A 27,912-nucleotide genomic window follows, 5' to 3' on the forward strand; every position below is an offset into this window, starting at 1 on the left:
TAGTTATTATATAATAGCTATGGTTAACAATAACTACTGTGGTTAACAAGATCTGCCACCCACTTATTCAGCAAATGAAAGTGTGTGAATAGTATAAATATATAAATATACATATATGTGTGTAGGTAAGGCCGTTAGAGCAGCACTCTATGTAATAACTAGTTTCTACTTCCCTTAATAAGAAACCAAGACAAAGTCTTATTTAATAGTGTAATTGATTCAGGAGATTGATTGTATGTTTATCAGTTCTTTTTTTTTTTTTTTTTTTTTTTGCCTCTTTTCCTCTCTAGCCAAAGGCCCTTCATCATTGAGAAAGTCAGCCAACACCTGATATGATTGAAAACCTGTCAGTATCTGCCTCACTTTATTGAGATGAAACATGGAGGCTATCATATATCCGAGTTCCTCCATGCTTGATAGAACAGAAATAGCTTTTTCGTGGTGAATGTGCTTCTTGAGATATGGTCATCTTTCAGAGATCATTAGCCTGTCAGTTCCCTCAAAGTTACAGTGGTTGGGCATGATTAGAGCACACCTGCATTGTACTGTGACCCAAAGGGGAGGGAATTACTATACACAAAAATGGAGTATGCTGTTGCATTCACAGTTTTCAACTGCTTTTTGTTTAAATAGGAGGATGGTGTTATTAAAGAGTTAAGCATTGCCATGCAGCTCCTAAGAAACTGTCTTTATCAAAATGAAGAATGTAAAGTAAGTAGAGCTACTTTTCAAAATTTTAGTAGAAGTACTGGTATTAAGCAGTTTAATTTTTATATGAGATAATGTAGTAGGAAAATGGAAAGCTCTGACTTTTAAATTTTTAGACACACGGTTGATTGGTCCTCAAACTCAGTGTTAATTGTCAGAAATGTGTGTATCTAATCTTGTTACTCATCACTGATTACATTTCTTGTGTTTATCAGTGTTTTATCATTGAAACTTTAACTTCACAAACCTCAGCCTCATTCTGTACTCTTAGGCATTTTAAGTGTTGGTTTCCCACCTATTTTAGGTATGGAATGAATGGCTGGATGTGTCTTATAAGGTAGATTCTTTCAAAATGGGTTGTTAAAACAACTCTGCAAGGAAATAAATGAAACTATCTGTATCTATAAGGAAATAAGAGTTTCCTGCTTCAAAGGAGAAGAGAGTTAGAACTGCTACCTAGTGTGGCCACATCCACGGAGAGGAAGTTGCTTCTAGCTCTGCTGACTCCCTGTGACCATTTACACAGCCCCTCTGTCTAGAAATCACTGAGATATTTTGCTTTGTCTGTAAGCATTGATGATATTTTAAACCATTGTATCAGTACTACTATAGAGGATATAATCTTTTGAACACTATGATTTGCTTTGTCTATAGTTTTACAACACTTTTGAAATACTAGATTAATGCTTTAATGCAGAAATACTAGATTATTCTTTATAAGAGCTGGCCATGAAAATAAAATTTAAAAAATACTAAATTAAAGCTTTAATATAGAAAGCAAAGATAAATTATAGAAACTTTTATTGCCTTTTAAATGTTTACCTGTTTTGCTCTTGTGGTAAGAGCACAACTGGAAAAACCATACCACATCTGGAAAAGGGACATGTTGAACACACTTACTCCTTACCTGATGTTAAAAAGCCAGAGCCATGACTCACAATTAATATTTCAGAGTAGTTTGATGGAAATTAAGTATTTATTTATACATTTTATTAAAATTCCCCATATATGAATTTATATGAACTTTTTCTCAAAACAAAAGTGCCATTAATAAACTTATGATTCCTTCATGCTTATGATATTATGCTTGTGACTGGATGTACAGTCAGTATTCATGTATATATGTAAATATATAAATTTCATGTGTGTGTGCAGTTAATATTCATTCATGACACCTTATTCAGGGAAATACTCTGGAATACTTTACATGTAGGATCTACCTATAAAGATTTATGAAATGCTAACCTGGCTGCTAGTTATAAATATTGTGGTCAATTTGTATCACATCAGGCATTTATAAAAGTGTAATATCTCAATAAGTCAAAGCATTTCTGTATTTCTAAATTGTTTAATAAGAAGTAAATCCAAAGAATACTTAGATTATCCTTGAGTATAAATATAATCTTACAGAGGTAGAGATTCTTAATTTCAATTTCAGCTTTTATCAGGTGTATGGCATGTTCTCATTATTAATAGTTGACCACTATTGGGTAATTTACCAGGTTACCCACTGCCACCCCACCCTGCTGTCTGCATATGCATAACATTAAGGGGTTTTCATACTGGAAGGATCATGGTGGCTGTGAGGTAAATGAATTAAACAGTGGATAAGGTTAGACGGAGGGGACTGTCATAGTCCAGACAAGAGATGATGACACCTTAACTTGAGCAGGTAGAAAGGAGAAGAAGGGTAGGGAGTAAACTGGAAGCATTGAAAAGAGGAGGAGGGATGTAGAATGACTTCCAAACTCCAGTTTAAGCTGCTGCATTATGATGCATTAAGAGTGCATGATAGAGCAGAGCACAGGTGTGAGAGCCCCGACATTCCTGCTTGCACCTGCTAACCTCAAGAGTCTTACGGGCACCCAGGTGAAAAATGGCTTGTCAATGTGTAGATGGTGTTTGTGGTCCTCACTATTGTTGAAATTTCCTAAGAAAGTATGTAATGAAAACCAAGGTCGTATCTTTGGAAAATAGGAACATTTAAGAGAGGGCAGAAAACAACTGAGAAAGGAATACTGGAGAAGGGATTTGGAGATTGCATTAGGCCATTCTTGCCTTACTATGAAGAAATATCTGAGACTAGGTAATTTATTAAAGAAAAGAGGTTTAATTGGCTCACAGTTCTGCAGACTATACAGGACACATAGTGGCATCTGCTTCTGGGGAGACCTTAGGAAACTTGCTATCATGACAAGAAGGCAAAAGGGGAAGAGGCACATCACATGACTAGAACTGGAGCAAGAGAGAGAGAGAGCTGGCGAGGAGGTGCTGGACACTTTTAAATGACCAGATCTCGTGAGATCACTCACTGTCTTGAGGCAAGCACCAAGCAATGAGGAATCCGCCCGCAAGATCTAAACACCTCCCACCAGGCCTCATCTCTAGCACTGGGGATTACAACTCAACATGAGATTTGGGCAGGGACAAATATCCAGACTGTCAGAGATGATCCAAGATAGAGCAGCAGCATGGAAATTAAGAAAGAAGAGACATACAGCAAGTGCCACAGTGCTTAAGCGTTGTTGGCAACCACAAAAGTAGGAGTGGCCTCAGTAGAATCTTTAGGGCAGAAAATAAATGGAAATGACCTAAGATTAAATGTGAGATGGGGAAATTATAGCAATAATGATGTAGAAGTTTGGTCATGAAAAGTGGCATTAATAATTTAGGACATATAGGATGAAAGGAAATGAGTATGTTTGTTTCTCTTAACATGTAAACTGCTTGAATACAGGCACAGAAATGAGCAAATTGGGGACGAGTTGTTTAAGAGATAGCAAGAGGAGAACTAACTGGTGGATTAAGATCCCTGAGGAGGCAGGAAGAGCTGTGCTCCAGAACACAGCTGAATGTATGAATCTCTGGCAGGCAAGAAGTGGAGCACCTCTTTGTCACTGCCAGGCAGACAGGAGGGGTGAATGGATGAAAATACAGATAAACTATGTGGACAGAATGGCAGAGCAGATAAAGGAGTTTGTACTTAATCGTTTCTGTCTTCTCTATGAAATAGTAAACAAGGTCGTCTGCTGCAGATGGAGGGCTGTGTGCCACAGAGAGTGGTGAACGTGGGAAGAGCTTCAGGGAGAGCACTGGGAATGACCTCAGTGCTTACGGGGAGTGTCAAACGTTGGGACTCACTTCTCCTATTCTGCCACTTGATGCTATGTGAAATTGTGTAGGGTGTATTTATGTGCATGCTCACATGCATAAACATGGGTCTACGAATTACCTCAGGATTCTTGTTCATTTAAAACAGATATTGCTGCACTTAAACAGCTATATTTTATCTGCAGTATTGTCCCGGGGTAACTGATCTTTGTAATAAAGACTCTGAGTTACTTCGGAATTTATTGATTTATCATAATATTTAGACTGAATTTTATATATTCAAATTACTCAAAAATTGTGATTTACTTTGAGTATACACACACACACACACACACACACACACAGAGTGGGGGAGAGGGACAGAGGGCGGGCAAGGAGGACTCAGAGTTGATCAGAAAGTTTAACCAGAAATTCTCACTTCTGGCCATTTCATAGCATTTACAGGAATTTATTCAGTGTTGTGCGATATCACTTTGCTGTTTAATTTACATGTTACAAAGGCTGTTTTCTATGCGTCCTACCTTAGTGGCACATCTTAACCACCCTGGTGTTGAAGGGACTTCCTGAGATTGGTCAGGCTCGTGGTCAGGGCCGCCATGTGTGGAGCCCAGTGGGGGTGGGGCAGGATGCTGAAGACAGCCACAGGATTCTCCTTGTGTCTTACATTGGTGGCTTTTTGTTGTTGTTTTGATTTTAATGTTATATTTTCATATATTCAGACTAATGTTGTCTTTTTCCCTTCCTTCAACAGGAAGCAGCTCTTGAAGCTCACCTTGTGCCTGTCTTGCACTCTCTCTGGCCTTGGATTTTGATGGATGATTCATTGATGCAAATTTCTCTGCAGCTCCTTTGTGTCTATACTGCAAATTTTCCAAATGGTAAATAGGATCCAATACTGCCTTTCAATAATATGCCAAAATACTAGTTTTATAAATGTCGTTAAGGTAGACTGGAAAAACTAATACGTATTTTGAAGTATTTCTCTGATTTATTGAGGATATGATGGGTAAAGGCAAGCTTTCTCGTAGGTATTATGAGAGCAGACAGATATTTTAGTGTGTTTGTTGCCATGAGAGAGTCACTGGCAGTGCGGGCAATAGAGAGGGAGGACTGGTCTGATTATCTGGCAATGGGAAATTGAGTTTAGTAGGAAAATTGAGAGGATAAAAATTATGATGTAAGACCTCAAAAGCCAAGTGAAGGTTAGAACTTTTTATACATTCTAGAGCAGGAGACTGGCGTGATGAACGTTAGTTCTCACAACAGTTGGTCTGATGATACACGATATCACTAGGGCTCCTCTTTCGCTCATGCACTTGATCGACATCTTCTCAAGAGCCTGCGGTGGGCCATGCATTGTGAGTTCTGGTGAGAGTGATCTGAAATGAGATAGGAGGACAGGTCATGTAGGGCCTCAGGGGCCACAGTAGGGAGTTTGGATTTTTATGTGAGTGTAACAGGATTTTTATGTGAGGGCAACAAGATTACATTGGCGGTTGTAAGCATGATTTAATTTGTGTTTCAGAAAGATTAGGCTAGGTGTGGTGGCTCACGCCTGTAATCCCAGCACTTTGGCAGACCCAGGCAGGCGGATCACTTGAGGTCTGGAGTTTGAGACCAGCCTGGCCAACATGAGGAAACCCTGTCTCTACTAAAAATACAAAAATTAACCAGGCATGATGTTGCATGCCTGCAGTCCCAGCTACTCAGGAGGCTGAAGCAGGAGAATCACTTGAACCTGGGAAGCAGAGGTTGCAGTGAGTCAAGATCACGCCACTAATACCCCAGCCTGGGCAACAGAGCGAGACTCTGTCTCACAAAAAAAAGAAAAGAAAAGAAAAATTACCCTGGGCGATATGTGGAGAATGGATGATTGGGAGCAAGTCTAGAAGCAGGGAGACTTCTCATGGAGATATAATGGTGGCTTGGGCTTGAGTGGTAGCTGGAGAGATTGAGAGAAGTAGGCAGATTCAGTATATAGCTCAAAGATAGAGTCAAGGATACCTGTTGTGGGAGGTAGGAAGGAAAAAAAGGTGTCCGGGGTGAACTTCATTTGGAGAAATGAGCCTGAGCGCACAGTAGTGCCATTTACTAAAATGGGGAAGATTTGAAAGAAGCAGACTTGAAGTGAGAAAGAAGTAGGAATCAGGAGTTCTCTTTGGTCTTGTTTAGTCTGAGGTGTTGATGTTCACTGAAGTGAAAATAGTAAGTTGGAGTTGAATTCAATGGAGACTAGAGGTAAGTTTGAAGATTTAAAATGTTGGGAATATTATTAGTTATTTATTGCTGCAAAAGAAATTACTTTAAAATTTAGCATCTGCAAACATCAATCATTTCATTATGCCACGGCTTCTGTGGCTCAGGAATCTGGGAATGGCTAATCTGGGTGGTCCTCGCTCAGAGTCTCTGCAATCATCTGAAGTCTTGACTGGGATAGAGGATCCAGTGTGACTATGGGAACCTCAATTCCTTGCTACTTACGGCTGTCTCAAACGACCCAGAGTGAGTAGGCCGAGGGTAGAAGTTATAGTTTCTTATAATCCAGTCTCAGAAGCAACTGAACAGCACTCCTAGCTCCTGTGGGTCACACATACCAACCCTGGTACAGAGGCAGGGGCCACTGGGACCATCTTGGAGGCTGGCTACCACAGGAGTCATTGTTGTATAGATTGTATTTAAAGCCATGTGGCTATTTGAGATTACCCAGGGAGAATGTGTAGATGGAGAAGCAGAAATCCATGACTGAGTTCTGAGGCACATTAACATTTGGAGTTAATCAAAAGATGAGAAACCAGCAGAAAAAAAGAGAGAAGGAGCAGCCAGTGAGATAACCAGTGCATAGTCACAGGAAGTCAGAGAAGGGCATGCTCAGTTGTGTGGAATGCCGTAGAAAATTCTACTAAAGTGAGGATAGAAGCAGTGGCCACTGGACTTAGCAGTACTGATGTTCTTTTGGACCTTGAGGGTAATTTTAGTGTAGTGCTGGAACAGAAGCCTACTTAGTGTGGGTTGAGGAGAGAAGATGAAGAAGTAGAGGAGACAGCTTTTCCAAAATGTTCTACTCTTAAGAGGATAAAGAAATGGAGCAACAGCAAGAAACAGATGTGGAGTCAAGGGAGGAGTTTTTGCTCATTTTTAAAAATGTATGTTTTTAAGGCATGTTTATTAACTTAAGGGATTGGGAGAATGAGGTATAGGAAAGAGTACAGGTAAGAGCCCAGCCTGAGAGGATAAGAGAGGTGACGGCTAGAGCACAGCGGACAACAGAAGCAGAGGGAAGGCTGAGAGGAAGGATGTGGATTTAGGAAGGCTGGTAGACTTGATGGGAATGATGAGAAAATTCCCATTTTGAATACTTCTGCTTTCTTCATTTAGGAGAGAACATTGACCACTAAGAATGAGCAAAGACAAGGAGTAGAGGTGATGTGAGAAGAGGAGAAAGTGTGAAGTTGCTGTTTTTAGAGGAAGGAAAGTAGGATTGCTGGCAGTGTTAAGTACCCATTTAAAATGTATGGTCATAAATTGAAGATTTGACTAGTTAGCAAGTTTTTGTGCTTTCTTCTAACAACACTCAGTTGCCCAGCAACTGGGGTCTCTAAATATCAAAGGTTATACAGAGAAGGGACTGGAACTCAAAACAGTTAAGAGCCCATCTAGTTACTGCCAGATGCTGATGATGGCTTATTCCTTGAATAATCTCACACCTCTGGAGCTGTCCATTTCGACACCCAACTCAGATTGTCTGCAGTCAGCACAAAGAGATAGAAACAGACCTTCAGGCTCTTGAACTTGAATTATTATTGAAGCGTATGTGTACAGGATTGTCCTTGCCTTCGTTCTGTGCTGTGAACTTTCTCTCTTCCTGAGGTCTGGTGGGAATGTCTCCTTTCAGTGCATTTTCCAGCTCTACTAGTGTGTCTTTTGTTTGTTTACTCATCTTTTGTGAGTTTCTTTTACAGAATATATTGGATTCTGATCAATTTATGCTTAAGTTGGCCTCCTTGTATGAACTTTCACAAGTCAGTTATACCTTAGGTTTACATATAATACAGTCTTATTGATTTAACATTAAAATGTATTTCCAATTTCTTTTTTCTCCCTCAGTAAGTCTCATTCAGTTACTTAATTTCCTGAGAAACACTGGACCCTGGAAAACCTGTAGATGCCACTGCTGGCTCCTGCCATTCTAAGCTATGTGACCTTGAGCAACAAACTGGCTTTTCTGAGCTCCATATCTTTGTTGACCAAATATAGAAAATAGTATTTGTTCTGTCCCCTTTCCCAGGAATATTATGTTCCTTATTTGTATGTTATGTAAAATGAAGGCATTAGACAAGTTATCTCCCATTTCTAAAATTCTGTTCCTCTACACAGGCCTTTATTTAGATGTTTTCTTTAGGAACTATTAAAAACCCTAGTATGCTTATTTCATTCTTTTTAAAAAAATAAACCTGGTGTCTTAAAGTGCTTTGTTGAGATAATTAGGCCCTCATTGAGACAGTATATCTATTAGGTTGCATGTAGACACCAACATTAGCCTCTATTGCTAATTTGCAGTTCACAGGTTAATGGCCAAGTCATTTTGATAGACAGATACGCTTTGCCACTTAGTGTCTTCAAAAACTAAACGGAAACTGAGAAGACATTGTGATAGGCTGTTATTTTTGAAGGTTGCAGTTCTCTTTGTTGGTCAAGTTGTGGACAACACCCTGTTCAAGCTACACATAGAGGAGCCCTGAGCAACTCTCTGATGCTGTGTGTCCTCAAGCTGGCTTCCCAGATGCCGCTGGAGAACACCACGGTTCAGCAGATGGTTTTTATGCTTCTTTCAAACCTGGCCTTGTCGCATGACTGTAAAGGAGTAATTCAGAAGGTAAGCACTTAAACTCCCCTCATATCTTAAAAGGGTACTCAGTGAAATAATCTTTCCAATCAAAAGTTTACAACTCAGTTTCTAAGATTAATATATTATGATTTTGAGGCATTTTATTTTAAAGGATTATAAAAGGGTTAAGAGGTTCACTTTGTTTAAAGCCAGTTGATAGATGACACGTGCAGAGGGACGGGAGCTGGAGTAGAGTCATGCCATTTCCTTCTCACTGATCTTCTTAGCTTTCGGATTATATTTTATCATTCTCAAAAATGAGGGTTTTAGAACGATAGCTGTCTTACATTTCTTGGAGATAATAAAAGTAATATATTGGTCTTTAAACAGACCAAATTGAGCAGTAACAATTTCAGTTTAATTTCATTGACAAAATGGTTTATGAAATCACAGCCCACTTCCCCCAGTTAGACCTTAACTTCCTTATGGCATATTAAGCAATTTTATGAGTTCTCTAGGACTCCAGTTCCCAAACTAGACTCCTCATCACTGATTTTAACTTAAGGTAATTTAAAAGGGATGTAATGAGTTAAATAAATTCTGGTACAGATGTGCACTCAGATTCTGTATTTAGATGTGTATAAACGGAATCCCTAATTAGGAAAATCCCTTCAAATTTGAGTATAATCAGATTATATATTAATAGTATTGTAATTTGGGTGCTTCCATTTCTTTTACTTGAAGGCCAAGATAAATTGTAAAAGTTGAGAAGATTTATAAGAATTGAGTCTCGTTTTCCTGCACTGTTTCTTCTCCCTGAACTCCTCAGAAGATATTTTGTTATCACCACATACATAGAAAGATAGGTTTTTCTAAGGAAATGGAAAGATCAGTCTCACCAAGGAAAGATGTTTTCAGTGGCGCGTTGGAGCCAGCCTCCTACTGACTCATGAGTGTCATCTTAAATTTGCAGGAATTTTATAAAAATTCCAGTTGATGTTACGTTGTTATTTTGAAATCAGCCGCAGTGAGAGTGTCACACCATGTAATTCTGTGAACTGTACAAATCGTGGATCTTTTCTACCCTCACCACAATCAGTTGTTTATTTACCAGCGCATGGCTGGATATTTTCTTCATGTATATGTTCATGTATGTCATATATGTATATATATTTGAATATATTTTCTTCATATATGTATTCATATACATACATCATTTCCAAAATGAGACATTCTCTTGAACTGGATATATGTGATTAGCATCCATAAGAATGAGAGATTCTGCATATGTGAGAGAAGAGCGGGGGCAGTGCTTCCCACCACTTCCTTATGGAGCATGTTAGTGGGAAGCTAAGTGGGAGCCCCAGAAGGAATGTAAGTACCAGTCTCAAGTCTGGTCTCTGACCTTGAGCTGGAGACCTATTCTCTTTCAGCTTCATTTGGGCTAAACAAAATGATCTCTAAGATATGTTCAACTCTTAATCTGTTATTCTAGTGCTATACTTAAGAATATTTTGATGAAGTGTGATCAGACTCTCCTTCCAGGGACAGATTAATCAAGTCTTTTTCCTCTGCTCTAATTAGGAAATGCCTGAGACTTCCTCTGCTGCATTAAGTAATAATGAGCCCAGACGCTTAACACTTCTACTTCTTCATTACTCATCTGTAGGACATAGAAAATGCAGCAGGTGCTGTTGTACAACTCAGGCTCTAAAATATCCTGTTTTGTTTTGTTTTCTACCATGGTATACATATTCTAGCTGGTGTAGGAAATTGTCTGAAAACATCTTTAGAAGCAGCAAAAAAAAAAAAAAAAAGGAGTGCCCACAGCACATTTACATTTGAGAGCACTGACATCTACTCTGTCACCCTTGTCAGTCCCAAATCCAGCAAGAGTTGAATCTAAAAACCATCAGTTTGGCTGAGAGTAGGTGTAAGTGACAGCAAATGCAGCTGAAAGTGGGCATGTAATTTTACAGTTTACTTATTGTGTGGGTAATGTTGATAATATTTCTGTAGCTCATTTCATTCTTAACACCCAGAGTCCTTTTGTATAAAAACGTTAAGTTTATCTTATAGATTAAAGCCAACATCTTGATTTTGGTCTAGGAAAACCTAAGAGATAAACTGGAGTAGATTTAAACAGAGAGAAAAGGAGTTATTCTGTGCAATCATAAAAGTTAAGTGATTGCATTTCATTTCTAAAATGTCCACCTAACTGTGGTTTCCATGCTGCCATGGGCTGCAGCTTGATGTAGCACTTTTATACTTTGCGTATAGATTAGTCTAAATAATTTATTATCTTTCTTATAGTTAAGGGTTTGGTGGGGTTTTGTGGAAGAGGCTTTATTTGGAGGCTGAAAAGACTCTTACAGTGCAAATAATAGAGCTTTCTCATCTGTAAGCGTAATAGAATGACATGTAGCCATCAGAAATTCTTACTTGTAATGATAAGTACCTGGGATAAAGTGAATGTAAGATGTATCTATAGATGTGATAAAAACAACAACACCTGTAGCTACAATGATTCAAAATGCCCTCACTACTTCCAGAGTTGTTAACTAGTATTCAAGACTGATTTGGATTTTTTCCTTTTTTCCTTCCTTAGGGTAGCTTTTAATGACGAGCAAAATCACCATAAGGCACAGAAAAGAGAAAACTCAAGAAGCCTGAAATAATCTCCAAACTTAATTATCAATTCTAAATAATTAAGAGTTAACTATAGTATACTTCATCCATCATGAGGAAAAAATTAGCAGGAATTAAAACTTGAGCACTATTTTGTTCTTCTTACCTTTTTCACTTATACTTGGAAATCATATAGATGGAGTATTCAGAAGGTATTAGAAAGGATAAATTAATGTAGGGGAAGAGTATATCAGAATGTTAGTTAATCGTTCACCAAGGGACTAGGAAAATAATGAAAAAGATGAGAAGAAAATAATATTCTCTCTATTTATCCACAGAGTAACTTCTTGCAGAACTTCCTCTCTCTAGCATTGCCAAAAGGAGGAAATAAACATCTCAGTAATCTGACTATTCTTTGGTTGAAGTTACTTCTGAATATATCATTTGGAGAGGATGGGCAGCAAATGATTCTGAGGCTTGATGGCTGTCTAGACTTACTAACAGAGATGAGCAAATATAAGCACAAGCGCAGCCCTTTATTGCCTCTTCTTATCTTTCATAATATTTGCTTCAGTCCTGCTAATAAACCCAAGATCCTGGCTAATGGTAAGTATTCACGCACGCATATGTTTATCTATGTAGTTATTCATATTTGGTGTTCAGATCAACACCAAATAATTTTATAAATAATTTTCTAGGTATTTATTAAGCACCCACTGTGTTCAAGGCACTGTGGAAGGCATGGGAATGAATCAGGCATGGCTTCAGCCTTCCGTGGGCTGCCTGGAGTCTCCTGAGGTTAGCAAGTCTTGTCATTCCAGTGCACATACTGGACACCTGGAGGAAGGGGAGTCGTGGACGAGGGCTCCCTGGCCTTACCTTCTGCTCGCTCTCCTCTCTCCTTGCTCTTCCTCTAACTCTCCCACCCCTCCTCTGCATCTTCAAGCAAATGCTACTATGTCAGTGAAGCCTCTCGAGAACCACGTGTTAATATAATAGCCCCAACCCCTTCTTTCTGCCTTCTCTTTCCTCCTCCTCACTATGTCCTTTCCTGGTTTTATTTCCCTCCATAGTATTATTGCCAGCTGATAAGAGTATGTGTTTCATGTATCTGTCTGTCTGTCTATTCCGAGTCTTCCCACATGAGAAAGTAAGCTCTCATGGGGTCAGGAGGTTTTTGTCTGCTTTGTTTGTTTATGTGTAGCACCTAGAATTGTGCCTACAACTAGTGAGCACTCAGTAAATATTTGATGATTGAGAGAGACGCTAAGCAGACCAGAGAGTTCAGGGCTTGAGATCAGATGGTGCAGTTAGCCTTGCAGAGACTCCGTTCTCTGAGACGTAGGACAGATGGAGGCAAGGATTGGTAAGGATTCAGAAAAAAATTGAAGCAAAAAGAGTTGGAAAGATCTTTTTCTGCAACCATGTGTTATCGCTGTGAGGAGTATGTGAATTTCACGGGGAGTGAGTTTTATAAAAGACACGTGTTCTAGTGAAAAACAGAAGGTGGGCTGCAGACCCCTACGTGCCTGGTCTTGAATGCCAGCCCCAGGACATCACTCCAGGGTCGCCTGGCACAGCCTTGCTGGGCCCAGCTTCTTCATCTATAAAAGAAGCCCACTATTCTTGGTTTGGTTAAGAATCAGTTTATAAACACACATTAAGTGCCTAGCACTATTTCTGGTACATGATAAATGTTTAAGATAGGTTCATTCTCTTGTTCTTTCATGTTTTTCACTTAATCTTTTCTCAGAGGCATTTTTCTGTGAAATCAAGGGTTTTCTAAGTGTACGAAAATGATTCTTCTTACATTTTGTGGTGTATATAGTTGTGATTCTATTTTTCTGATAAGCATTCTGATAATCAGCTGCTAGATATGATATGGAAAGATGTTTAAAGTTCAGTTAGCTTGTACCAGACCTAACCTTACTGTGGATTTTGCACTCTGCCTTCCACTGGCTGCTGTGCTGATGCTGTGCTCTCTGTTGCTGCGTGATGTGCATCACTGGTTTTATTTCCATCCTCTCCCACTGTATCTGCTTCAGCCCTCACATTTGTAAAATGAGGGTAATGATAATCCCTCCTCAGGGCAATGAGAGAGCCTGTGAAGTGTCTGTGGCCATTCTTGGTATATAGCAGCGACTCAGTAACATCTGATATTGTTTATTCGCCTTTCTTAGAATGATTTTTTTCTTTGGGGACTACTTACTCCAATTTATTATTGAGAGTTGGAAAAAGGTCAAGCTTTTTGGGAACTGAAGGAGATAAGTATGCATTTTCCACTTCTAGATCCCTCTAGAATTATTTTTACCATTTCTTTGTAGTCAGCAATGCTTTTTCTCCATTAGCTTAAAGCAGATGGACAAACTTTGGTGAGAAACTTCCCCTACCCTCACAGACTAGAGATCAGTGGGCTTGAGGCGGGGGTAAGATAATAGACATCAGCTGTGCAGTTTCTGTAGGAACTATAAAAGGATGTCACAGGCTATGCCTCCCTTCCACTTGGGGATCTACAGAGGAGGCCTAGCAGAGTCAGCCAGCTTAAAAGTCTCCCAGGAAAGGCTGCCTCTGGTTGATAGCACCCACACATCTGGTTTAAATCGTCAGGAGTGGAGTGTGCTGTGGAGCTTGACCTTGCTGGTAAAAATTGATCTGGGGCTGGGCACAGTGGCTCACAACTGTAATCCCAGCACTTTGGGAGGCTGTGGTGGGTGGATCATTCGAGGTTAAGAGTTCGAGACCAGCCTGGCCAACATGGTGAAATCCTGCCTCTACTAAAAATACAAAAATTAGCCAGGCATGGTGGTGGGCACCTTGTAGTCCCAGCAGGAGAATTGCTTGAACCAGGGAGGCGGAGGTTGTAGTGAGCCAAGATCATGCCACTGCACTCCAGCCTGGGCAACAGAGTGAGACTCTGTCTCCCAAAAAAAAAAAAAAAAAAAGATCTGGAACCTTCCTTGTTTCTGGTAATGCCGCACTAAGTCTCCTCTGAAAACAGCAGTAACATGCTGCTAGAGAAGCTGTATTGACGCGTGCCTCAAAATAATAATAAAACTGAAAAGATACTGAGAAACTTCCAGGCCAGTTGTGATTGAAAGTCTTGCCCAGACAAGTAAGAAGTATATAGAAAATTATTTTGCCCCAAGTGCATTGGCCAAGATTGTGTGCTTGGCTTTTGTTGAGGAGTATTGAGGGGTGAGAGAACAGAAGCCGCGATTCCCCACAGTGGGGATTCTTACTGGCTATCCTGCTTGTATTAAGCTGGACCTCCAAAGAATCATTCTCTTAATAGATAGATGAGTCAGAAATACGTTGGTTTCCCAAACTTCATGAAGGAGACTGTAAAGAAGAGGGGAAAAAATGTGAGAATGGGTACTACAGACTGCTTCTGACAGGGCTCTGCACCCAAATTTGGCCATGAACTTGGCTTGAGGTGCCTTCGATTGATGGTGCCTCTGGGTACTTAGCAGAAGCCAACTGCCTTAGTGTTGGATGAAAGACAAGTTCATACTGGGCCTCAGGGAACCTCTACAAATAATTTTTCAAAAGCATTAACCAGTACAAAGTTAGAGATAATCAAGCACATTAGGAGACATGGCAACATGTAGTAAGAAACAGCAGAGGGATAAAAATACCAGCCTATCTGCCCAGACTTTGAATATGGGAATTACAAAGCACGGGTTTAAAAATAACTTTAATTATACCATATTTAGATAAATAAATGACAAGCTTGAAAATTTTAGGAAATGGGAAACTGACAAGTTGAAATATTTGAAAAGAACTAAACAGAACTTCAAGAACTTTACTGTGCAGTATGATAATCAGCCACATGTAGCTATTTAAATTTAAACTAATTAAAATTATTCAGTTGTACTCACTACATGTGGCTAGTGGCTATCTTATTAAATAGCACAGATATAAATATTTCCATTATTGTAGGAAGTTCTGTTTTACAACAGTAACCTAGAACTTCAGTAGCCAAAATTGAAAACTTAATATACATGTATGACAGCAAGTTAGGTATAGCAGAGAACTTAGGGATTAGAAGATAGATTAGAAAAATATTATCCAGAATGCAGCAGAGAAAGCTAAAAAAATGAGAAAGGATTACAAGAATCACAGGTAAGTGACACAGCAGATATATCAACACAGTCTGTGTGTTCAATGAAGTGTCCTAGGAGAATGGGAGAGGAAATATTTGAAGAAATGATGGGTAAGAACTTTAAGAACTTTTCTAAGACACTAATGTCATCATAACTGACAACTCATTATAATTGCCAAACTGACATCCCTAAACTTATAATTAAACCAATTATATTAAGAAGGTAATATTCAAAGCTCATTACTTTCTAATTATTTACAATTTACTACTGTATATTTGCTTGAGGTTATTTAAATATTTATATGAGAATTCAGACCTACTTGTTAAACCCAAAATTGTTTTATTGCTTTGTAATATGCATGTTTCACAATAACATTTGTTTTGTTAAAAAAGTCAGTCCACTTGCATTATCAGAGGGGCCCACCACGTTAATTGACCTATATATATATACACATACACACACAGTACTTTATCAAAAATGCTTTAAGAGATAGCAGCTGGTTGAAGGAGTTATAAACTTACTTAGATCATAGGAGTTATATATTCTGAGTGTTTGGGACAACATTTAAAAACATCACTTGATGCTATGCAGATAAGTGGACATTTGATTAGTAAGGGGACATTTGATGTGCCCTAATGAGTAGCACTTGCAGCTATAACCGCACGTGATAAATTGCGTCTGCAAGCTACTTACATGGCTTGTTTCTGGGTAGGTGATGATACAGGAAAACCAAAGGGCGTCAGATAGTGCAGATGAGGTGTTCAGGGAGTCGGCTGCAGTGTGCCCGAAGCATCACTGCACCTGCCTTTCACATTGTCCTGCTGTGCGTTTCCAGTTCACGTTACAGAGCAGCTTTTTTAAAAATTTGTTTTGGTTTTTGTTAAGTATTTAAAATCCCTTAAAAAATGAATTATGTAGACAAAATGTTTGTTTATTTTATTCTGGAATCTTTCATGCAACAAGTATTTATTGAGCTCCTAAAATACACTAGCATTGTGGTTGGTCTAATACCAGTGAGCAGACAGTGCTCTCCGACTAACACCAGTGAGCAGACGCTGCCCCCTAACCGATACCAGTGAGCAGACGCAGACGCTGCCCCCAACCGACACCAGTAAGCAGACGCTGCCCCCAACCGACACCAGTGAGCAGACGCTGCCCCCAACCGACACCAGTGAGCAGACGCTGCCCCCAACCGACACCAGTGAGCAGACGCTGCCCCCAACCGACACCAGTGAGCAGACGCTGCCCCCAACCGACACCAGTGAGCAGACGCTGCCCCCAACCGACACTCACAGACCCTGCCTTTGAACCAGTTACAGTTTAAATACATGTATTTTGCAGGTTTCGGGGGTGTTGAATGTATATATGGAAAGAATTCGCAATAGTAAGTGTTTCACCTTTAAGAATGCAACACATTCTTGAAATCACAAAATTTAGAGGAAAAATAGTTTGATAAAATTTAATGATATGTAAAATAGGTAATAAAATAGGTTCAAATGTTGTTCCAAAACACCCTGACAATTTCCTTGGAACTAGACTTCTGGAAATCTTCACTTAGTGAGCAGATTGCTGCAGATAATTAGTGAGTCTTGATTTACTACTCGGGCTCACTTTGCAAAAAGAGTATATCTTGTGTGTTGATATAACTTTAAAACACTTTTTTCTCTGAAACATAAACCCACAAATTTCTCTAAAATGTTTAGTCATTCCTTTTTGTATTTATTATTCTTTTATTAAGATAAGTTAATGCTTAAGGGAATTTTGTGCATTTGTCTTTCTATCCCTTGATCATTTTTCTGCTTTATTATTATTATTATTATTATTATACTTTAAGTTCGGGATACATGTGCAGAACATGCAGGTTTGTTACATAGGTATACACGTGCCATGGTTATTTGCTGCACCCATCAACCCATCATCTACATTAGGTATTTCTCCTAATGCTATCCGTTCCCTAGCCCCACAACCCCCGACCGGCCCAGTGTGTGATATTCCCCTCCATTTGTCCATGTGTTCTCATCGTTCAGCTTCCACTTATGAGTGAGAACATGTGGTGTTTGGTTTTTTTCTGTTCCTGTGTTAGTTTCCTGAGAATGATGGTTTCCAGCTTCATCCATGTCCCGGCAAAGGATATGAACTCATGCTTTTTTATGGCTGCATAGTATTCCATGGTGTATATGTGCTACATTTTCTTTATCCAGTCTATCATTGATGGGCATTTGGGTTGGTTCCAAGTCTTTGCTATTGTGAATAGTGCTGCAGTAAACATACATGTGCATGTATCTTTATGGTAGAATGATTTATGATCTTTTGGGTATATACCCAGAAATGGGATGCCTGGATCAAATGGTATTTCTGGTTCTAGATCCTTGAGGAATTGCCACACTGTCTTCCACAGTTGTTGAACTAATTTACACTCCCACCAACAGTGTAAAAGCATTTCTGTTTCTCCACATCCACTCCAGCATCTGTTGTTTCCTGACTTTTTAATGATCGTCATTCTAACTGGTGTCAGATGGTAGCTTGTTGCGGTTTTGATTTGCAGTTCTCTAATGACCAGTGATGATGAACCTTTTTTTGTATGTTTGTTGGCCATACACATGTCTTCCTTTGAGAAGTGTCTGTTCATAACCTTCGCCCACTTTTTGATGGGGTTGTTTGGTTGTTTTTTTTTCTTGTAAATTTGTTTAAGTTCCTTGTAGATTCTGGATATTAGCCCTTTGTCAGATGGATAGATTGCAAAAATTTTCTCCCATTCTTTAGGTTGCCTCTTCACTCTGATGATAGTTTCTTTTGCTGTACAGAAGCTCTTTAGTTTAATTAGATCCCATTTGTCAATTTTGGCTTTTGTTGCAATTGCTTTTGGTGTTTTAGTCATGAAGTCTTCGCCCATGCCTATGTCCTGAATGGTATTGCCTAGGTTTCCTTCTAGGGTTTTTATGGTTTTAGGTCTTACATTTAAGTCTTTAATCCATCTTGAGTTAATTTTTGTATAAAGTGTAAGGAAGGGGTCCAATTTCAGTTTTCTGCATATGGCTAGCCAGTTTTCCCAGCACCATTTATTAAATAGGGAATCCTTTCCCCGTTGCTTGTTTTTGTCAGGTTTTCAAAGATCAGATGGTTCTAGATGTGTGGCGTTATTTCTGAGACCTCTGTTCTGTTCCATTGGTCTGTGTATCTGTTTTGGTATCAGTATCATGCTGCTTTGGTTACTGTAGCCTGCCTTGTAGTATTGTTTGAAGTCATGTGGTGTGATGCCTCCAGCTTTATTCTTCTTGTCTAGGATTGTCTTGGCCATGCAGACTCTTTTTTAGTTCCATATGAAATTTAAAGTAGTTTTTCCAATTCTTTGAAGAAAGTCAATGGTTGCTTGATGGGGATAGCATTGAATCTGTAAATTACTTTGGACAGTATGGCCATTTTCACGATATTGATTCTTCCCATCCAAGTGCATGGTATGTTTTTCCATTTGTTTCCTCTCTTATTTCCTTGAGCAATGGTTTGTAATTCTCCTTCAAAAGGTCCTTCACATCCCTTGTAAGTTGTATTCCTAGGTATTTTATTCTCTTTGTAGCAAGTGTGAATGGGAGTTCACTCATGATTTGGCTCTCTGTTTGTCTATTATTAGTGTATAGGAATGTTTGTGATTTTTGCATAGTGATTTTGTATCCTGAGACTTTGCCGAAGTTGCTTATCAGCTTAAGGAGATTTTGGGCTGAGACTTTGGGGTTTTTAAAATATACAATCATGTCATCTGCAAACTGAGACAATGTGACTTCCTCTTTTCCTATTTGAATACCCTTTATTTTTTTCTCTTGCCTGATTGCCCTGGCCAGAAGTTCCAATACTACGTTGAATAGGAGCGGTGAAAGAGGGCATCCTTATGCCGGTTTTCAAAGGGAATGATTCCAGTTTTTGCCCATTCAGTGTGATATTCGCTATGGGTTTGTCATAAATAACTTATTTTGAGATATGTTGCATCAATACTTAGTTTATTGAGAGTTTTTAGCATGAAGGGGTGTTGAATTTTTTTGAAGGCCTTTCTGTGTCTATTGAGATAATCCTGTGGTTTTTGTTGTTAGTTCTGTTTATGTGATGGATTACGTTTATTGATTTGTGTATGTTGAACCAGCCTTGCATCCCAGGGATGAAGCTGCCTTGATCTTGGTGGAACAGGTTTTTGATGTGCTGCTGGATTTGGTTTGCCAGTATTTTATTAGGATTTTCGCATCGATGTTCATCAGAGATATTGGCCTGAAATTTTCTTTTTTGCGTGTGTCTCTGTCAGGTTTTGGTATCAGGATGATGCTGGCCTCATAAAATGAGTTAGGGAGGATTCCCTTTTTTTCTACTGATTGGAATAGTTTCAGGAGGAATGGTACCAGCTCCTCTTTTTACCTCTGGTAGAATTCGGCTGTGAATCCCTCTGGTCCTGGGCTTTTCTTGGTTAGTAGTCTATTAATTACTACCTCAATTTCAGAACTTGTTACTGATCTATTCAAGGGTTCGACTTCTTCCTAGTTTAGTCTTGGGAGGGTATATGTGTCCAGGACTTTATCCATTTCTTCTAGATTTTCTAGTTTATTTGTGTAGAGGTGTTTATGGTATTCTCTGATGGTAGTTTATATGTCTGTGGGATCAGTGGTGATCTCCCCTTTATCATTTTTTATTGTGTCCATTTGATTTTCTCTCTTTTCTTCTTTATTAGTCTGGTTAGCGATCTATCTATTTTGTTAATCTTTTCAAAAAGCCAGCTCCTGGATTCATTGATTTCTTGAAGGGTTTTTTGTGTCTCTCTCCTTTAGTTCTGCTCTGATCTTGTCTTCTGCTAACTTTTGAATTTGTTTGCTGTTGCTTCTCTAGTTCTTTTAATTGTGATGTTAGGGTGTTGATTTTAGATCTTTCCCCCTTTCGCCTGTAGGCATTTTGTGCTATAAATTTCCCTCTAAACACTGCGTTAGCTGTGTCTCAGAGATTCTGGTATATTATGTCTTTGTTCTATTTGGTTTCAAAGAACTAATTTATTTCTGCCTTAATTATGTTATTTACCCAATAGTCATTCAGGAGCAGGTTGTTCAGTTTTCATGTAGTTGTGCGGTTTTGAGTGAGTTTCTTAATCCTGAGTTCTAATTGGATTGCACTGTGCTGTGAGAGACTGTTATAATTTCGGTTCTTTGGCATTTGCTGAGGAGTGTTTTACTTCTAAGTGTATGGTCAGTTTTAGAATAAGTGCAATGTGGTGCTGAGAAGAATGTATACTCTGTTGATTCGGGGTGGAGAGTTCTATTAGGTCTGCTTGGTCCAGAGTTGAGTTCAAGTCCTGAATATCCTTGTTAATTTTCTGTCTGTTGATGTGTCTAAAATTGACAGTCGGGTGTTAAAGTCTCCCATTATTATTGTGTGGGAGTCTGAGTCTCTTTGTAGGTCTCTAAAAACTTGCTTTATGAATCTGGGTGCTCCTGTATTGGGTGCATATATATTTAGGATAGTTAGCTCTTCTTGTTGCATTGATCCCTTTACCATTGTGTGATGCCCTTCTTTTTCTTTTTTGATCTTTGTTGGTTTATAATCTTTTTTATCAGAGACTAAGATTGCCACCCCTGCTTTTGTTTTTCTTTTTTGCTTGCCATTTGCTTAGTGAATCTTCCTCCATCCCATTATTTTGAGCCTATGTGTGTCTTTGCACATGAGATGGGTCTCCTGAATACAGCACACAAGTGGGTCCTTGACTGTATCCAATTTGCCAGTCTGTGTCTTTTAATTGGGGCATTAACCCGTTTACATTTAAGGTTAATATTGTTATGTGTGAATTTGATCCTGTCATTATGATGCTAGCTGGTTATTTTGCCAGTTAGTTGATTCAGTTTCTTCATAGTGTCGATGTTATTTACAATTTGATATGTTTTTACAGTGGGTGGTACCAGTTTTTCCTTTCCATATTTAGTGTGTCCTTCAGGAGCTCTTGTAAGGCAGGGCTGGTGGTGACAAAATCTCTCAGCATTTGCTTTTCTGTAAAGGGTTTTCTTTTTTGCTTATGAAGCTTAGTATGTCCAGATATGAAATTCTGGGTTGAAAATTATTTTCTTGGGCCAGGCGCAGTGGCTCATGCCTGTAATCCCAGCCTTTTGGGAGGCCAAGGTGGGCGGATCATGATATCCAGAGTTCGAGACCAGCTTGGCTCATATGGTTGAAACTCAGTTTCTAATAAAAATACAAAAAAAATTAGCCAGGTGTGGTGGTGCCCACCTGTTTCCCAGCTACTCGGGAGGCTGAGACAGAAGAATCACTTAAACCCAGTAGGCAGAGGTTGCAGTGAGCCAAGATCTCACCACTGCACTCCAGCCTGGATGACAGAGCAAGACTCCATCCCCCTCCCCCTCCAAAAAGAAAAGATAAATTCTTCAAGAATGTTGAATATTGGCCCCCAGTCTCTCTTGGCTTATATAGGGTTTCTGCAGAGAGATCTGCTGTTAGCCTGATGGGCTTCCCTTTGTGAATACCCCGACCTTTCTCTCTGGCTGCCCTTAACATTTTTCCTTCATTTCAACCTTGATGAATCTGATGATAATGTGTCTTGGGATTGCTCTTCTCAAGGAGTATCTTTGTGGTGTTCTCTGTATTTCCTGAATTTGAGTGTTGGCCTGTCTTGCTAGGTTGGGGAAGTTCTCCTGGATAATACCTGAAGAGCGTTTTCCAACTTGGTTCCATTTTTCCCATCACTTTCAGGTACACCAATCAAATGTAGGTTTCTTCTTTTCACATAGTCCTATGTTTCTTGGAGGCTTTGTTCATTCCTTTTCATTCTTTTTTCTCTAATCTTGCCTTCATGCTTTATTTCATTAAGTTGATCTTCAATCTCTGATATCCTTTCTTCTGCTTGATCGATTTCGCTATTGATACTTGTGTATGCTTCATGAAGTTCTCATGCTATATTTTTCAGCTCCATCAGGTCATTTATGTTCTTCTCTAAACTGGTTATTCTAGTTAGCAATTCCTCTAATCTTTTTCAAGGTTCGTAGCTTCCTTGCATTGGGTTAGAACATGCTCCTTTAGCTTGGAGGAGTTGGTTATTACCCACCTTCTGAAGCCTATTTCTGTCACTTTGTCAGACTCATTCTCCGTCCAGTTTTGTTCCCCTGCTGGTAAGGAGTTGTGATCCTTTGGAGGAGAAGAGTAAAATATTTTCTTTTCAACTATTGTTATTTTATTTTATTTTTATTTTTTTATTTTTTTTCTTTTTTTTGAGATGGAGTCTCGCTGTGTTGCCCAGGCTGGAGTGCAGTAGCCGGATCTCAGCTCACTGCAAGCTCCGCCTCCCGGGTTTACGCCATTCTCCTGCCTCAGCCTCCCAAGTAGCTGGGACTACAGGTGCCCACCACCTCGCCTGGCTAGTTTTTTTTGTATGTTTTAGTAGAGACGGGGATTTCACTGGGTTAGCCAGGATGGTCTCGATCTCCTGACCTCGTGATCCGCCCGTCTTGGCGTCCCAAAGTGCTGGGATTACAGGCTTGAGCCACCGCACCCGGCCCCTAGTCATCTTTAAAAAAGATCAACCAGTATGATATTTGATTATCGTTTTTATATAGTAGCTCATTCTATTGATATGTTTGTATTATAGTCTATAATTTATCATGAAAGCAGATCGGTTTTTCTGCCTGCCAAAATGTTAGCTATAATTGAGTAACTCATTAATATAACTAATTGTATACTTACTTTTGCACACTTGTCTTTAAATGAACGTGCCTTTTGTTGAATTCAGGCCAAAAAATGAGGCAACCTCAGTGTCTTTGATCCTTCTATGCCTGACATGAAAACAATGTTTTGAGGTTGTCCTCCCAAATACCACATGATGTAAAAGATTGGTTTTGCCATAGTCTAGTGATACCAACTTTGTGCATGCATTCTAACGGGAAAAGAGGCGGGTGTCTGACTAGTCCAAGATAAGAATACAGTGCAGTGTCTGGGACTGAACTTTTTAAAAATATATGTTCATTTTTAGAAAAAGTCATTACTATGCTTGCTTCCTGTCTGGAAAGTGAGAATCAAAATGCTCAGAGGATTGGAGCAGCTGCGCTTTGGGCTCTGATTTACAATTATCAGAAGGTCAGTTTTAAAAATCATTGTTACACCTGGGGAGCAGACAACCAGGTATAACCCAGGTATAAACTCTTAGAATACATCCAAAGGTGTCAAAAGAGTTACAGCAAAAGAAAAAAGACATAAAGTCAAAGACCCGTGTTCCCTCTGCTCATTCATACAATTAGTTAAACCATCAGTTGAAATCTTTTTATTTAATCATTTCCACAGAATGTCTCAGTTTAGAAGAGAATCTCTGAATTTTTTCCTCTCAATTTAAATTGATTTCCTGTATTATTGAAATTTTAGTATAGATTGTTTCTTCTAAAAGATGTATCAAGGGAAAACACATCTTAAAGTAAAACCGAGTAACAAAAGTTTTATCCAATTGTATAACTCCCGTTTCTCTGGCTCAGTTCTTGTAAGACTGCAGCACAAAGCCTGCTCTGAGAAAACAGCAGGCAACGTGGAGATGTGTATTCTACTCTTTCTCTGGCCTTTGGACTTCTGTTTTATTGCAGACATCTCATTCCCAAGAGAAATACCCATAAGTATCTAGTGATTAAATAGCCAAATGACAATAGGATAGACAACCATTCTAGAATGGTGTTCTCTCAACTGACTATCTCTGCCTGGGCTAGTTTTCTCCTTGCTGGCCAGAGTCACATACACAGGACAGAGGCTGTTGCTGTCATTCTCACCTGGGTATCCCCAGAGCTTAGCACAGGATTTGGCACTTTGTAGTCACTCCATAAATATTTGTTGGCCAACTGCTAATATTTGGTATACGTGATCAGAAATCTAAGGTTCGAGGGAATATGAAAAACTGAAACCAAGGTTGACTAGTTTAAAATAACAAATTGAGTTTAGGGGAGAAGGAGTAAAAGAGAAAGGAAGAAAGAAAATGAGAATAGAGAAAGAATCAAGTTAGATAAGAGGATATGGGCAAGACTTCAGAATGTGCAAGGGGATTAGCTCAATAGGATGTATTATACTAAGATAGAATTCTCTAGTTATATTATTCTATTTCATAATATTCTGTCTAATACTCTAGTTAGCAATGGGCAGAATTAGTGTTTTGCTATCATGATCGATAACACATGGCAAGAAACCTAATTAATGGATTGTTCTATATTATCTGTAGGCAAAAACAGCTTTGAAAAGTCCATCAGTAAAAAGAAGAGTGGATGAAGCATACTCCTTAGCAAAGAAAAGTAAGTTGCAATAAGAAAGAGATTATAGTTAAACTTGGAAGCTGTTAAGTGAATTTTCTGATTAATGAGATATTTGGACAGGCTACAGCAAAATGGCATTGTAAAATGTGCCAATATTCAGTATGTGCTTTAATTATATCATTTTAAAAAATAATAAAATAGATAGATGAAGGTTTAAGATGTGATCGTTTCTAAAAATGCATCTATGATCTTCATCTTATTTTTGTACTAAATTTTCTTTGCCAACAGTGACCGCTGTGCTGAAGTATGTTCTTAGTGATAAGAACTGGCCCAATTAGAATTAACTGTGAGCAGAAAACTTGGATCTAATATCAGGGAACTGGAGGACAGTCTTCTAAGAATTGATCCTATTACCCCTATATCCATGTTTCCCTGTGATGTGGTCACAATACTAGAGATGGCTTTCTTTTCAAAGCACATTATTCATTTTTAGCTACACCAAATTTTAGTGAGCGTTATTCTCTGAACATTTTTTGTGCTAAAACACTGAACTGTGTCTTCCCTGTACTGTAATATATCTGTTTGTTATTTGTGTTTTTATAGTCTGATTTTTTTTTTTTTTAAGCAGGGGAGGTTTTAGTTTGTTTTAGCTGTGACCATGAATTTCTGGAGCTAGTGAATAATTGAGTTGTGCTTTAGGAAGGATGGTACATAAAAAAGAGTAATGGCATTCATTTGGAATTATAGTTAATGGTATCCATTATGGGGGGTACTTTTTAAAAAATACTCTGGGTAAGCTATTAATTTAAAAAATGTATTAATTTTGTAACTTGTTTATTTTTTTTAAATGCAAAATATTCTGGAATACTATTACATCAAGAACTTAAATAGAGCTTTAAATTATATATAAATCCTGTTCATATATATTTATGTGTGTGCCTGTAAGTATAGTACCAACCTTCATAAACTAGTATTTCTGTACTCTTATTTTTCTATTTCAGCTTTTCCAGACTCAGAAGCAAACCCTCTGAATGCCTATTATTTGAAATGTCTTGAAAACCTTGTGCAGCTCCTTAACTCTTCCTGATTGCCATGAGATGCTACACCTTGAAGCTGATAGCCATCAACAGAGGAGCTCAAGTTGAAGCCAGCTGTGTGTAGCAGCTGTTACCTGAAGACATGCTACCTCTCTACAAAGTGTTGATCCCCTTCTTTCCCATGAGAGAGAGAACTGGTGATACCCCATCACCGTCCGGTCATGGCAGCTCTCCAGAAGTAATAGCAGCTGACAACTATCTGTGCCTTTTCCTTTGTGTTGAAAAGGCATATAAAGTTCTGGGAACATAAACATTTTTACCCTTTTCTATGCCATTTATTTTGTAAAAATCCTATTTAACAGTTATTTAATAAAATAATATTTTTAGAAACTAAAAATTGACTAATAATGGCTGCTTACAGACTTTTATCAGTCTCATGAATATTAATTTTAAGAGTTGAAAGAAGACATTGTGTCCTGGTTTTTTCTCTCTTTTTTTAAAATTTTAACTGATGTAAAATTTGGCTCTGTCAGTACAAATCCTTATTTTCAAAACTTTCTGTTATCCAGAGCATCCACACTGGAAAAGGGCTATGTAGAAGTTAAGTGTGCATTATTTGTAAAGGGCTGTGTGGAAGTGAGTGTACCTGATTTGTAAGTAGCTTTCTTAGGCAAGTTTTAGTGATGTTACCTTCTTTCTAGATGACTCTTAAATCATTACATTTATAATCTTCACCTTTGGCTTCTGCAAGGCTGTATAATAAAGACGAACAAAATAGAGTTGAGGCTATATAAGCCTGGGTTCAAATTTAGCTCAACCCAAAACATCATGAAGAATAGAGTAAGACTGAAAAATGCAGAAGACGGCCAGGCGTGGTGGCTCACTCTTATAATTTCAACTTTTTGGGAGACCGAGGTGGGTGGATCACTTGAGGCCAGGAGTTTGAGACCAGCCTGGGCAACGTGGCAAAATCCCATCTCTCCTAAAAATACAAAAATTAGCCATTCCTGGTCTTGAGCGTCTATAATCCCAGCTACTCCAGTGGCTGAGGCATGAGAATCTCTTGAACCTGGGAGGCAGGGAGGTTGCAGTGAGCTGAGATCATGCCACTGCATTCTAGCCTGGGTGACAAAGCAAGACTCTGTCTCAAAAAAAAAAAAAAAAGGAGGAACAAGCTCTGTAAAGTACTCTATTACATAATCTTACTTAACCTGTAGTTTTGAATTCAGCCCTTAAACCAAAATCAAGTACTAATCACTTTCAGCAACTTTCCTAACACTTTTGAAAGTGAGAAAATTGTGTCTAAGAGAAATAAAAGGTGAAATATTTATATATATATATGTTTGCATATACATATATGTCATATACATGTATATTCATTTAGGGTAATGTTTTCAGAAAAACTAAAAATCATATTTTAAGTGCTGTTAAATTGCTATCAGCAATAAAATAAGCAATGATGTTATTTAAGCTGGAAGTATGAGGACAAAATTTATGTTAAATGCAGAAATAATAGAGTTAAGTTTGTAATGTCTGAGAATTATTGATTCGAGATCTGAAAACTAAGACTAGGAAGCTCAGAAGTTTCTGGGCCGCCCAGGTTAATGTGTAGTGGAAAACTCGCCAATTCTGAGAGCAGACGTCTTGGGAATGATGTTTCCCTTTTCTCCCGGTGTCTTATATTCCTTGCCTTTTTTCTGGAATTCTCTAATCAGCCCTCACTGATAAATAAATGAATTTCTAACTTCCTTCATAACTCCTTTATAACTCCTCCTTCTATGTCCCAGGTACTGTTCTCGGAACTTTTATCATTTAATCTATCTTTTTCTAAAATACTACTAATGTCTTTTGTGTTCCAGGTGAATAAGCGGAGGCACAGAGCGGTAAGTAATGTGCTCATTGACTGTGGTTGGTTATCAGTGAAGTGGAGGTTGGAACCCAGGATAACTAAGAGTAAGTTTGGCTTTTCTTTATAAAGCATTTATTCAGCCCCTCTACCACCCCCTCCCCCACTGAAATATCTCCTTTTGTATTTGAATCTTATAGGTAAACACCATTTTTCAACAAAAATTTATTCGGGGAAATGATACTATGGTTCATTGATTGACTGATTCACGTATCAGAGTAGGCACTACCTCATCTTCTTGGAACCAGGAAGGGTTGTTGTAACTGATCATTTTCCCTAGCAGTTCACAGTAGTGCCAGAGGGAGATCTGTAGCCTAGTAGTCAAAACCACCCAGAGATGTTA

General features: G+C 38.7%; 1 protein-coding gene across 14 annotated transcripts in view; it reads left to right on the forward strand.

Moving 5' to 3' along the window:
- The window catches only part of RTTN (rotatin), a 193,793-nt gene extending 167,733 nt beyond the window's left edge, over window positions 1-26,060 (forward strand). For 8 of the 14 annotated variants that reach the window (XM_074022620.1, XM_074022621.1, XM_065533638.1 and 5 more), the window contains 7 exons: window positions 634-711; window positions 4,571-4,697; window positions 8,490-8,692; window positions 11,611-11,878; window positions 23,375-23,478; window positions 24,596-24,665; window positions 25,628-26,060. In XM_074022620.1, the coding sequence (XP_073878721.1) occupies window positions 634-711; window positions 4,571-4,697; window positions 8,490-8,692; window positions 11,611-11,878; window positions 23,375-23,478; window positions 24,596-24,665; window positions 25,628-25,713 (936 nt within the window). In that variant the 3' untranslated portion in view covers window positions 25,714-26,060. Of the gene's footprint in view, window positions 1-290; window positions 712-4,570; window positions 4,698-7,194; window positions 7,346-8,489; window positions 8,693-9,388; window positions 9,559-11,252; window positions 11,485-11,610; window positions 11,879-11,970; window positions 12,071-23,374; window positions 23,479-24,595; window positions 24,666-25,627 lie in introns of those variants that run through there. The other 6 variants (XR_012427193.1, XR_012427192.1, XR_012427194.1 and 3 more) reach the window with 6 other exon arrangements.
- The last annotated feature ends 1,852 nt before the right edge of the window (window positions 26,061-27,912 follow it).

This window comes from Macaca fascicularis, chromosome 18, assembly GCF_037993035.2.
Source record: "Macaca fascicularis isolate 582-1 chromosome 18, T2T-MFA8v1.1".
Taxonomy (NCBI): domain Eukaryota; kingdom Metazoa; phylum Chordata; class Mammalia; order Primates; family Cercopithecidae; genus Macaca; species Macaca fascicularis.